The sequence below is a fragment of the Columba livia genome, chromosome 19 (genome assembly GCF_036013475.1).
Source record: "Columba livia isolate bColLiv1 breed racing homer chromosome 19, bColLiv1.pat.W.v2, whole genome shotgun sequence".
Lineage (NCBI taxonomy): Eukaryota > Metazoa > Chordata > Aves > Columbiformes > Columbidae > Columba > Columba livia.
In genome coordinates this window covers 5,702,456-5,715,618 of record NC_088620.1, presented here as the reverse complement: position 1 = coordinate 5,715,618, position 13,163 = coordinate 5,702,456, and the positions used below count along the sequence as shown (strand labels likewise).

Sequence of the window (13,163 nt, the reverse complement as noted above, 5' to 3'; positions counted from 1 at the left end):
AATTGCTACTGTCTGTTAGAAACAATTGTCTGTGCCAAAACACAGGGAGTGATTTGGTGATGTATATATACGATAAAATAGCTTGCTGCTTTTTTTGCTGACAGGTATTAGGGTTTTCTAATGTTTTTGCGGGAAATATATTTTAATAAATAACAAACATGGTACCCTTCTCTGCCTCAGTAAAATGCATCCAAATACTATTTCAAAAACACCAATAAGAATTTCGAATTGAATGAGTGCACTTCAAAAGAATCATAATAAATCAATATTTATTATTAGATGTAGCTTAAGGTTGCACCTACTGCTTGAACTGATGGTTGACTTGTATTATTCTATTCTATTCTATTCTATTCTATTCTATTCTATTCTATTCTATTCTATTCTATTCTATTCTATTCTATTTTGTCATTTCAGCAGTTTTAAACGTTAGCCATTTGGTATTATGAAGATGCAGTGCAAATAAGGTCTTATGCAGGTATTCACAGCACTTTCATAGGATATTTGTATCAAATCTGACGGAGAGCATCTCACCTATGAAAATCCTGCATTAAAATAGCCTGAGTCACACTGTTCCTTGGAGACAAGAGCTCCAGGCGTCCCACGGGCTGCGATACAATGTCACTGCAAGTGTGCTTTTGCCATTTAAGTACTTTTATTTAAGACAGCGTTATTAACTCAAAAATCACTCAAACCCACTCATCACTTTAATCCTATAAAGCTCTTCCTGCCTTGCCAGTTTTGTTTTATTTTTTTAAAGAGATTAGAGAAGACCTTCTTTGCTGTGCATGTTTTAAACATCCAGTTTATACTAAAGGCTCATTTTCCTTTGAATTTATTCATCAGCTTTTTAAAAATAGATTTGACAGGCTCTTGCAGCTTTTGCTGCCCTGTCCTTGCCAGGCCTGTGATTGTGACACCGCACGCGGCTTCAGAAAGACAGCCTTACCCATATATAATTTTAATAATGTAAAACTCCTGAGGCTGCTGCTTTGAGTCTGGCCTGTTGATTTGAATTGTAAAACCTGTCGCTCATCCTCTGCAGGCGCAGCAGCTCGGGCCTCCCAGAGCCCAGACTGACCCTGGCTGAGGAGATGGTGACAGAAAATCCAGCTGCCGCCCTGCTGCATGGACGTTTTAACCGATTCCTGATGTTATCTTGTGTTTTTTTCGTGTCCGAGGCTGCTCACCCCGCTGCTGAGGGGAAATAACCGCCCCGCCCGCACCGCGCCCTCACCCTCCGCACTCTGCCCCGCCCTTCGGCACTTTCCGGAACCTCTCGGCTTTTTCCGGAATCGCTCGGCACTTTCCGGCTTGCCTCGGCTCGCTCCGGCCCTCCCAGCATGCTCCGCTCCAGCAGTTCACTCGCTGAGCTCCGGTGGGTGGGGCCCGTCCCGCCCCCACCGCACCCAGGTCCCGATTCTTTCCGAAGCGTTTCGGCTCTTTCCGTCAGCCGGGAGACCGTTCTGCGGCGCTGACGTCATCTCCGGGCCGCCTTATAAAAAGGCGGGCGCAGGCGGCGCGCGCTGTCCGTGGCGGAGGGCGCGGAGCCGGCGGGGGAGCGCTGCGCACCGAGCCGGTGAGGCGGCGGGCGGGCGGGGGGACGCTGTGCCCGCCTTTATCCCACTCCGCTCGGGTAGACAGAGGCCCCTCTACACCCGCTCCGCCTTCCGCCGCTGCGGAGACAGGTGTACGGGTGCGGGCTCCCCTCAGCCGTGGGGGAGGCTCAGGCCGGCCCTGCCTCAGGGGGCTCCCCGCGGCGCCTCGGGTACCGCTCGGCTGCCTCTGTGGGGTTTTTTATCGCGGGCACAGCGGAGTCTCTCTGCGGCCCTCGGGAGGGGAGGAAAGGAGGGAAGGGCGGGGGCGCAGCCGCGGATAAAGGGCAGGCGGGCGAGGAGCGGCGGGATCCGCCCTGGGCAGCCTCGACCCGCGGCTGGAATTTCATTCAGCGCCCTGGGGAGGGGATAAACAGGCGGGTCGATAACAGCGACGGGGGATCGCCGTCCTTGCGGGCTGAGTGGCCCCCGCCTCGCCCTCCCCTTGGCCCTTCTCTGGTGAGGGCTGCGGTAAAACCCCCTGAGGAGAAGCCGCAGGGGGGCGGAGAAGCGGGCGCTGTGCGGTAACCGGGGGTTCGCTGCACAGCAATGGCTTCCAGCCCGGACCAAGGTCAGGAGATGCAGCTCAGAGCGTGTGAGGAGGGAGAAGACAAGGGAGCGATGAAGGGGCTGGGTGTGCAGGGATGGCTGGGAGCCTTTTCCTCAACGAGATGGAGGTGTCTGTGAAATGATGAGCGTGTAAACAGCTTGTACAACAGAGATGTCTTGCCAAGCAGAAAGACGTTTAAAAGAAATCCTCCCAACCTGGGTTCCTTTCATATATGTGTCACGTTGGTATATAGGTCAAGCACTACGGTTTCCTTTATTAAAAGATCAGGATTTGTTCCTTTCCTAATTAACTTTTTTTTTTTTTTTTTAATTTAACATAAATCAAAGTAACAACAATCATTTTCATCTCAGTTCATTGCCTGCATGCACCTTACCTGGTGACAGTGGTGTAAGTCTGTATTGCTAGACCATAAATATGTACCAATAGGGCAATCATTTGCCATGATATTTAAGGAAAAACATTAACAATTATCGCTACATTTTTTTCAGCAGGTCTGTGGTGATTATTCAAGATTTTTAGTAGCTATTTTGTCATAAACCAGCTACGTGTTCTGGTCTAAAATGTACGTGACTATTGAGCAGTCTTTCATACATATTTAAATAGGTTCTGAAGAGCAGTTGTCTGGAGATGGCGAATGAACGCATTAGGCAGAAAAAAAACACCCTCAACCTGAAATGGTTCTGTATCTTTCTGGAAAAAAAAAAGATCCATTTTCTTTTGGCGTTGTGTTTTCAGCAAAGTGCCAGAAGATTCTGATGACTATTCACTGAAAGGCCTTGGTCAGGAGTTCAGATTTGTTCAAAACAAATATTAAATCTCCTGGTGTGATTTTTATGCGTTTAAATGCAGCTGGCAGTGAGTTCTTCCATGAGATCTTTTGTCCTCAAAAATTGTGCAAAGAAGATAATGAACAAAAGCTTGATGCTTTCTGCTGCATTCTGTGCAGGATCCGTAACTGGAGTGATGAAATTGTAAAGCTGCAGAAAATACTTGAATCAAGATGGCAGGTTACGCTATTCACAGGAGTAATTTATTTCAATTCCTTTTTAAAAAAAAAAATCTATATTGGTCAGATTGAAATAGAAATTTTACTTTAAAATCAGACTTAGATGTTATGCTTCTGTGAGATCCGTAGTTGATGAAGTTAGCAAACGTATTTGTGGTTGTTTTTTTAAATAACAAAAGGTAGCAACAGCTGCAAAAATGTTGAATGTCAAAGACTGTCTTTTAAGTGTTTTTTACATGTTTTTCTCCTGCATGGCAGGAAGGTAGAAGCAGCCTTCAGTCTCTTGAGACAGGGTGGTACGTCCCGGTGTGAAATTCCTGTTTCTCAATTATTACATTTATAACTAACCTTAGTAATTTAATGCAAATACCTTAGTATTTTACTGCCTTATTTATATTTAAATAATGCAATTATTGCATTTATTCATAAATACGTTGCTTTTGGGAGGCAACTAATTGCTTCCCTTGTACTGCAGGATATAATATGAATTCCTCCCTTTTCTCTGCTGCATGTTAGTGGAGTGTGGGAGTTTGTTTTTGCCATTTGTCCCTGGAGTGTAGGCAGCAGAAAAATGGGGTGGAGCAGACTGCAGATGCTGCTGATGGAGGTTGCCAAGCGGAGTCCAGGACGGTGCTCCCATAGCTGAGTGTGGATCGAGCGGAGCGGGGAGCTGCCTTCTCGCTGCCGCAACCGATCCGCGTCGAGCTATGCCAAAACCACGAGAGAAATGCGCTGGCTTCAGCGGGCACAAAGGCACGGAGCTGCAGTTGTCCAGGAACTGCTTGAGGGATTGCAGCGTGCTCAGGGGAAAATGTAGGGTTAGGGGAGGCAAGGAGATTTCCAGTTAAAAATTCAGCGTTAGAGACACTGAACAGCTGTGTAATTAGCCATCTCAAAAAAAAAATACCTTCTGTCACAACTGTTACTTGTCTGGGTTTTTTTTACTGTGGCAGTTGAAGGTAAAAATCTTTGTAGATATTTATATTCAAAACCTAGTTATTGAGTTTGTGTCTTTAAATTAAGCCACCCCACTTGATTATGCTGTAGCGGGAAGCGTCATTTGCCAAGTCCAGATAACTTCCTTTCTGTTTTGACCTTCAGATTACGATAGTATTTTTTTAAATCGACTGGAAAGGTTAATACATACCAAGTTAATTAAGTTTTCCTGCTGATATTTGTAACCGTTTTTGCATGGATAGGTCTCACTCACAATAGCTTGTGTAAGAGTAATGCCAAATTGTTGTATGTGGCGAGGAACCAAAAGGAAAGTATGAAATGTGTACCGTGACAGTATACGTATTTAGAAGAAAAAGGATTAAGCCATGTCCGTATGCTAGTCATTAGTTGAACGTTATCTTGATTTCCCCCTCCCTTTTAGACTCTACATTCCTCCATCATGTTGTCATCGTTTCGTAAAGTCAAAGTCCAGGTATTTTTACATAGTGCATGAAGTGTCATCGCCATACTTGCCTGCCTTTATTGCAATGACCTGTTTGTAGCAAAAGGCCATTAATTTGAGAGTTTGTTCTATATAGCAGGTGCTTTATTTGTGCTTCTGTGTTGAGTCTGACCTGCCTTTCCTTTAATACTTTCAGTTTCCTAATTTCTGTCTGTGATGCATGATGTGTGAATGCTTCATAGTTGTTATAGCTCATTGGTGTGGATTGATTTTCTAAGAGGTTTTTGTTTTAAAAAGTACTCGAGCAGTATCTTTTTACTTATAGCATCTAAAAATCAGCCATTATAAGATTTATACTGTAGAACATTGTGAATTTGAAGTGGACTTTGGTTCCTATTCTGTCCACTTGCACAAATTTATAATCCTTGTATTGTTGTGGTGTCGCTATTCCTACATCTGCGGTGTTTTGTGTCCAGTGATGGTAAAATAAATAGGATGTCTGGATCGAACTTCAGCTGGGTAACACAAGCAACTGGATTTTATTTGGAAATGATAGTAATGTAAATGTATATAATACAATTAAAATGACAACAGAAAGATAACAAAGAGGAATGGAAAATGCTGGGGCTAATTATATAATATTGCATTACCTGTGAACTCTCCATTTCTGCAATGCAGTCGAGGTAATTTGCTTTCTCAGGAGTCTCGGCAGAGCGCAGTCCTTGCCAGCGCTGCGGAGCTTTATCAAAGGTCTGTGCTGGTATTGCAAACAAAATGATGCCAAAAGCGCCTCGTACATAAGGGCACCAAATTCAGATTGGCGATTCAGCTGCTTTTATTTTAATAGTGAAAATAAAGTTTTCACACTCGATGCCTAAAAATGAACAGGTCTCTAATCATCATCCATATTTCAGGAGTGCATAGTTCAGGCCGTGCACAAACCCTCTAATCAGCCTGAATCACTCGCTTTGCAGCCTGGTTTTGTTCAAACAGAATTTACCTTTTGTTTTTCTTTTCATGCTGCAGTTTCTTGTGTCCCTGTAATACTCAAGTATCATATGGGGATTGTTTGAATTTTACCTGCACTGCAGTTAGTCTGTATGAGTCTATGGCATTAAGTAGTCCACCCTTAAAATTGCTTTATTTTGTAGATTTAAATTCATAAACTAAATGACCAGATGTTAATTTGCCTCAACAGCGTCTTAAATTTCCAGTATAGAGTATATGATACAACATCCTTCTGTTACCTCTTTGTAACACATCGTATCCGTGCAGTTCCCCGCACAGGAGCAGGAGCCAGTGCTGCACATACTTTTTAGGATTCTCTTTTATTTACCAGCAGCACTAGTATGTACTAAGGTGGCATTAAACTAGGCACTTGTGGTCATTTTGTATTCATATGTAGTGGTGTACTTATTCACTAGCATTTTGAGGAAACTGGGAGCGGGAGAAATGAAAGCTAGAAAAAGTGTATGTAATTTTTTTATCAGTCCTTTCCTTTTGAAGGTTGTTTTCACATCCAGTATTAGGATTCAGTTTTTTTTTGCTTAAAAAATAACCATCAGCAATCCATTCCTGTCCTGCAGGAGGGAATAGCCGATATCAGTTAAATGCTCTTTTGACAAGATTTAGGATGTGTAATACTGATGAATGCAAAAAAAATGCATCAAGCTGCTCATGTGCGCGTACTTGGGAAGCAGGGAGTGTTTTGACAGGGAAAGTACTCGTATTACAGGCTATTCCCAGGGTCACGTATACTGAATATAATGTAACACACATCAGGGAGATGTGTCATTATTTTGCTGCATCTGAAGATAGTGATCTTTATATACTGATATCTGATTGCCTTTCAAGAAAAGGAATCTAAGTCTTTAAACTTCATGTAATTGTTTTTAAAAACTACGCTAACATCTGTATAGCGCCGAATGTATTTTACATTCGAGATTTTAAATCCCTGAAAACATGTTTTGCTAAGGGAAATGCTGATGGCTTATGTGTCTGCCCTGCTGGCACCGCTGCAATTCCTGTTTAACCCACCTTGGTCCTGCTGTTTCCCGAACTTGACTGATGTTGCTGACATCATCCTTGTTGCACTGCGGTGTCTAGAAATATCTGCAATTTTCAATCCGTGGGCAGATTTTAGCATACCTTTTGTATAATTTGTATCATCTGGGGGAGGCTAATCATTTTAGATAGGAGGATCAGAGTAATAAGTTTGTTTTGGTGTTGTTTGTTTGTCTTTCTGAAATTTACTCTTCTTTTTATTGGCTTAAAAAAAAAATCCCACCACAATGGCACAGTGCGAAGAAGCCTTTCTGAATATTTTTTTTAGTTAGACATAAGCTCTCATGTGGCTTTCCAAACTTAGTCTTACAACAATAGAGTACAGTGGCAAATGCATTCAGGACGGTTCAGACCCCTGGGTTTGGGGACGTCCCTGCGATGAGGAGCAGGCCGAGGCTGGGCAGGCACTGCCGGTGCCGCCGCTCCTGCCCGCGCCATCTGGAAGGTTCTCTGTGCCCTTATCAGCTGGCGCAGGCGGCAGCGGCGATGTGGGGAGCGTTGTCTCTGTGTGCGGGGCCGGTTATCTGGGGTCAGGCTGGGCGTTTGTGCTCATCCCAATACGCACTATATTTTTTTTCACGTTAAAAACATAAAGCGCAACTTCTCATTGGCCGTTCTCCTGCTGGGCCTGCAGGGGTATATCCTAAGTGCCTTTGAATGATGTAGTGAAGAAGGTTTAGAAACCTCTTGCAGAACTGCTTCGTATTCCAGGGGGGTGCCGCAGTTGGAGCATGAAAACGCCAGCGTTAGACTGCGTCGTTCTGCAGCATCGATGACTTTTGAGTTCCCAGCTCCCCGGTGACTGCTGATCGTGCTCTGGCGGAGCGCAGACGTGCTGACGTCAGCTGATCTGCTGCAGGAAAGAACAGTCTATTATTGCTAGACCAAAGCACTTCTTTTACAATTGACTAGCTCGACTTACTGTAGTTATAAAAGGACCCTTTCTTTTAACGAATTCCAGCAAAAAGATGAGCCGGATTGCATGACTTGTGTCGTGAGAGGCAAAGCAGCTACCAGGCTAAATTACAAAAGGTCTCCCATGTGGAGGTTATTTCTAATACTGATATATAAATTGACAGCAAAAGATAGTATGGTGTTCCAAAGACTAATGAGGATTTTCGTTTTCTCCTGGTAATGCCTGTACCCAGAGAAAGCAGAGATGGGCTATGGTGGTGCAGCACATTTAGAGTAACTGCCACTTTGTTATTCCTGAACACAATTTGCTTTAAAAGAAGTGCTTTGGAATTCAAGCACAATGTAACAGCGCAGGAGAGGAAATTTTTAGCAATAACGTGCTCTACTAGAGGAAAAGGACTGTTTGAAAGAGTGCTGGAAAAAGCAGCAGCTTTCTCAGGAGAACAGATCTGTAGTTGAGCTCAAGTTATGTTCGGGGTTTTGATCTATTAATACCCGGATACACTAATGGAGCCTTTGGTGCCACTGCCAGATGAAACCCGGACTTCATGTGTATAGTACAGTCTACACAGACTGGCTGGTTTTGTTTGGTTTTTGTTGTCCTATTTTGATAATAATGAACTAAAACCTCCCAGGCCTGGAAGAGAAAGCAAAGCTGAATTTTCTTTCCTTCCTTCCTTCAACTGCCGCAATGCAGTTGGGGCTCAGAGTCCAGGGGAGCCGCCACGGCTGCGCTCACAGGGTGCGGCCGGGAGGGAGCTGGGGAATGTGCGGATTCGCCCCCATATGTTCCTTTCCGTCAGATTGTCCCTTTGCAAGCGCTTGAACACCAAATGGAGAACGTGACCATATAGATCACTTTCCAACCTGTGGAGTCTTTCAGTGAAAGACGGGTTTTCAGTGAAAGTGGTCAGAGCAATATCACCGGTTTTATGAAATGCTCCATAACTGACTTGTCTGAAGTCAGATCCGTGCAGCACCGAGAGCCTCTGTCAGTTTTTGGAAGGTTGTGTAGGGAGAGTCAGGCTGGGTTTGGAGCTTTTTTGTAATTCTCTGAGGGAACAAAGAGGAGATGTGTCACACACACAGAAGCATCTGTATATATATGTGCATCTATAATGTTTATATATAGATATATATGTGGATATACATACTTCTGTGGACCAGTTAGCTGCTGTTTAAAGCACAGTAATATTCTTTAGTTTATCTATCTTGAGTATTTTAAATAAAATGTTTCCAAATTTTATATGTTGTTCAAGAAGCATTTTATGTCTATATATCTACAGAAACATGTGCACAGAAGCACATTTTTAACATGTGTGTTAGACACTTGCATGCTACAGTTTGAGATGACATGGCCTTTATATGACTGCAGCCATATTTTTCCAAAACAGGTACAAGTTAAATGTCTCTGTAAATATTCCTTTCTTTTTACTTTCTGCTACAAGTGTGCTTTTATTTATATATATATAATGTTCATATTTTATATGTATACCTGCACACATGGAATAAGACTGTAAGTAAACCACATGCAAGTTTAGAAAAGCAGGCTTTTCTTTCATGGATCTCTTCCTGCCCTACCATTGCTTTATAATAATACAAAGAAAATGTGGGTTCTTTTGGCTTTCAGAAAATGGACCCCAGTGGTGTAAAAGTGCTGGAAACAGCAGAAGACATCCAAGAAAGGCGCCAACAAGTTTTGGACCGTTACCACAGGTTCAAGGAACTATCTTCTCTAAGGCGCCAAAAACTTGAAGATTCCTATCGATTCCAGTTCTTCCAGCGTGATGCAGATGAGCTGGAAAAATGGATCCAAGAGAAACTGCAGATAGCATCTGATGAAAATTACAAAGACCCCAGCAACCTGCAGGCAAGTCCTCCTGCCGCTTTCTATTCCTGGGCTATTAATATTGGGTTGCACCAGGTCAACTGGGACAGAAGGAACAAACACATAAATGTAACTTGATCCAAGAGTGGTGAAGAAAGCTGGATGCAAATACCTGCAGCCTTACAAAGCATTCTTCAAAAGTCTGATTTCTTTGCTGAGCTGACGGGTTCTCAGATGTTTGAACACTCCAGTGTACAAGAGCAAACACAATAATGAAATAATGAAAATTGGGATGTTTGAATCCACCCGTGAAACATGATATAGCTATGATTTCAACTACACTATTTTATTGTTTGTTTGTCAGTACTGAATGCATAAAATCCACTTGAAATCTTGATGCTGGGCAATGTGGAGGAGGGCTATGCACCAAATCTCAGCCACGTTCTGTGATGTTTTTCTTGCAGGGGAAGCTGCAGAAGCACCAAGCCTTCGAAGCTGAGGTGCAGGCCAATTCAGGGGCCATCGTTAAACTGGATGAGACTGGAAATCAGATGATTAATGAAAGCCATTTTGCATCTGAAACCATTAGAGTGAGTTTTAAAACTTTTTTTTCTCTTACGGGCTTTTCTCTAAATACTTCATGCAAACTGCATGGATAACTCTGTATTCTAATTCAAAATTCTACAGATATTTAGTTAGTGAAATCACAAGAGAATTTGTATTTATGAAACTTATAGCTACTTTTCTCTTACACGAGCACCCAGCTCGTATCTGTTGTTGGATCCAGTTCTGAGCTGAACTGGCTGCCAGTGGAGTCCAGGAATTTGGACTAGAAAATGATCAGTAATTCAAAGACATTTTGAAAGTCACAAGGCAAATGATTAATTATACGTGTTGTTCTTCCCAAACTGGCACAAGCAGCAAATTCACAAGGCCTGGTGTAGGGGATGCTGACCACTCTTTTTTTTGGCTTGTATATAGCAATTAAATTTAAAAAACCTAAAGGTAATTATTGTTTTGAAAATCTCATTATGATCATTAATCTTTACCAGAAATAGGAAAAATAAACAAACAATGCTTTGCAGTTGAGTGATCTTAAGTAATACTGTGTCTTAGTTGCTTAATGTAAGTTGATAATTGTGTTCTGTTTGGAGTGGTAATTTGCCTTTTAATGGTTCAGTCCTTCACGCCGTACCGGACTGCACAGCGCCCCATAGTAACCGCCACCCAAGTGGGGTCCCACATACGAGTAGGTGAAACTTCTGGCTGTGTGGTGCAACTTCTTTTTGCCATATCCTCTTTCTTCCTTGGTTGACGATTTGCACTATCCTTTTGGGCAGCGCTAGGAAAATTAGTTGTGTGAGCTCTTTCCTCCCTTCAAACCTACTGGAGCTTTCTAAATGGATTAAACGGGCATCTGCCCGTGCTGGATGTTCAAAAGCTTCTCTAGCGTGACTTTCAAGTTTCAGGTCTTGATGAGCAAAGCGTTACGGATGATGGGTGGAGCAGATACTTTCCTGTTTTGCAAGCTGTGTTTCTGTGTGGGAGTGTGGTTTTTCTTTTATTTGTCTATAAAATTTGTGGTTGCTCCCAACAGTTTTGAAAGTCAAAGTGCAGTCAGAGAGAGACTCAATATTAAAACTAGTGATTGCTACTAGTATTTCAGTATTACATTACTTAACAATGTTGGTTAAATATATTAACTGACTAGTGCTAAGAGAAATGGTTCAAATACTGTAAAGTGGCACAAGTTTCACTTGAAACAAATGTGTGGTCTTAAATAAAAGTAAATCCCAAAATGAGATTCCCAAGATGAGATTCACTTACTGGGAGTTGACTTCCATGTAAAAGACTGAACATTTGAAGGGGATGGCAGCAAATTTTTGGTCTGATTTCACACTGGCATAGAACTTAAAATTTCTCTCAAAATTTTTACCTCATAGTTATGTAAAATTAACTATTTGATAGCTTCATTAGTAACAAGTGTTTAAATACTCCTTTCAGGAATTTCTAATTCCTAGTTGCCTCCCTACACCCTCTGACAACAGCCTTATGTTCTCCCCAAGTGGCCAGCCCCTCCTTCCGTGATCTATAAACTCTCCTCTTCCACTTGAGCATACCCACCGGTGTGTAACTGAGTGTGTTGTTACATCACTTTTCATAATTTGAAAACTAATGACTGGAGATGAAATTGTTATGAGGTTTGTCGCTCTTTGTATTCTGTTACGGTCAGGAAGGGAAAAATCAGTCTTTTCTGAGACATGATTTTAATAACAGCATCGTGTTGTTCTAGACTCGGCTGCAGGAGCTGCACCGACTATGGGAATTGCTGTTGGAAAAGATGAGAGAGAAGGGAGTCAAATTGTTGCAGGCACAGAAGCTGGTGCAATACTTACGAGAATGTGAAGATGTCTTAGACTGGATCAATGACAAGGTATAATTATTACCTGCATTTACTGTCTTCTTAATGGGAAATTTGTGTTTGTGTTAAAATTTTCTATCAACGTATCGTTGTTGGAATTCAGGTAGTCACAGAGAGCTTTTAAAGGCACCTATACATTTCATTTATCTTATTTTATAAACAGCAGGTATGCAGACTACCATTCCTTCTTTTGCAGGAACAAATAAAAGGTGCTAGACTAAGAGAAGAAGCCTGCCTATTGGGGAGCGTAATTAAACATAATTAATTCTTTGCTTTGAGGAGACCTTTGTATTTCTCATAGTAATCAAATTCAAGTTTCCTATGAGGGAAATCTACAACATGTAAAAGCAAATGTTTTTTATAGGTATTCAAAGTGATCTGTTGTAGAAAGTAGCCAGCTTAATCAGCAAGCAGCATGTACGTAATTACTTAATGACTGGAGTGTCTTTAGATACACATTATAAGGATGTTCACTGCAAGAGAACTGTTGGCTCTTGATTCTTTGAACTCTGAGGAAACGGGCCACAAACCACACTATCAAGAAGAAAAGCCACGAAATGATGATATTGGTTTTCTTAATGATGGTTTGCTCTTTTGTGTCACTGTGGGTTCAAACCGTAAACCCTGCATAACTGTCACTGAATGTGACGGTGCATTTTTCATAAAGAAATCTTGCATCAGAAGGCTACAGTGAATGGCCATAAACAATCTAAAAATGTGAAATTCTGAGTCTGTCTGTACTCTGAAAAAGCACGGTTGTTATTTTGGAGTTTTAAAAGCATGGTTTTTTTCTGTGTGTATTTTCTTTCACTAGTTTCAGTTGTTGTAATAGTCATAATTGTGCACAGAACATAAAATGTGTGATAATAGAACTGGTTATATTCAATACATTGAAAAATTAATAAGGGCAAGCAAGATGAAGCAATAATAGCCTTAGTGATCTTGCATGTTTTCTGCAATAATGGAAAGATGTTGGAGGGGGAGTAAAGAAGGAAATATTGTAGTCTTAAATCTGACTTTAAACACAGTGATTTTAACTATCTTTGACCTATTCAAAATTAGGACAGTTTGTTTCATGATTTCTAGTAGTGGTTTCTGATAAGTCATGCTGAAATTGAGGTTTTTTCCCTCAATGTGCTAGGAAGCAATAGTGACCTCAGAAGAGCTTGGGCAGGACTTGGAGCACGTTGAGGTTTTGCAAAAGAAGTTTGAAGAGTTCCAGACAGACCTTGCAGCTCATGAGGAAAGAGTCAACGAAGTGAACCAGTTTGCTGGCAAACTTATCCAGGTAAACATTTATGTGTGTTAAATCACTCTTGGCAAGTCTCGTTTATACCAGAGACCTTTTGTGTGCAGCTTCCTCTTT

At 41.9% G+C, this 13,163-nt stretch overlaps 1 protein-coding gene across 26 annotated transcripts in view; it reads left to right on the top strand.

Annotated features, from left to right (window-relative positions):
* Positions 1-1,391: 1,391 nt before the first annotated feature.
* SPTAN1 (spectrin alpha, non-erythrocytic 1) overlaps positions 1,392-13,163 on the top strand; it is a 47,067-nt gene continuing 35,295 nt past the window's right edge. For 8 of the 26 annotated variants that reach the window (XM_065035262.1, XM_065035252.1, XM_065035248.1 and 5 more), the window contains exons 1-6: positions 4,551-4,598; positions 9,178-9,417; positions 9,840-9,965; positions 10,556-10,624; positions 11,669-11,809; positions 12,939-13,085. In XM_065035262.1, the coding sequence (XP_064891334.1) occupies positions 4,566-4,598; positions 9,178-9,417; positions 9,840-9,965; positions 10,556-10,624; positions 11,669-11,809; positions 12,939-13,085 (756 nt within the window). In that variant the 5' untranslated portion in view covers positions 4,551-4,565. Of the gene's footprint in view, positions 1,577-4,547; positions 4,599-9,177; positions 9,418-9,839; positions 9,966-10,555; positions 10,625-11,668; positions 11,810-12,938; positions 13,086-13,163 lie in introns of those variants that run through there. The other 18 variants (XM_065035272.1, XM_065035267.1, XM_065035263.1 and 15 more) reach the window with 4 other exon arrangements.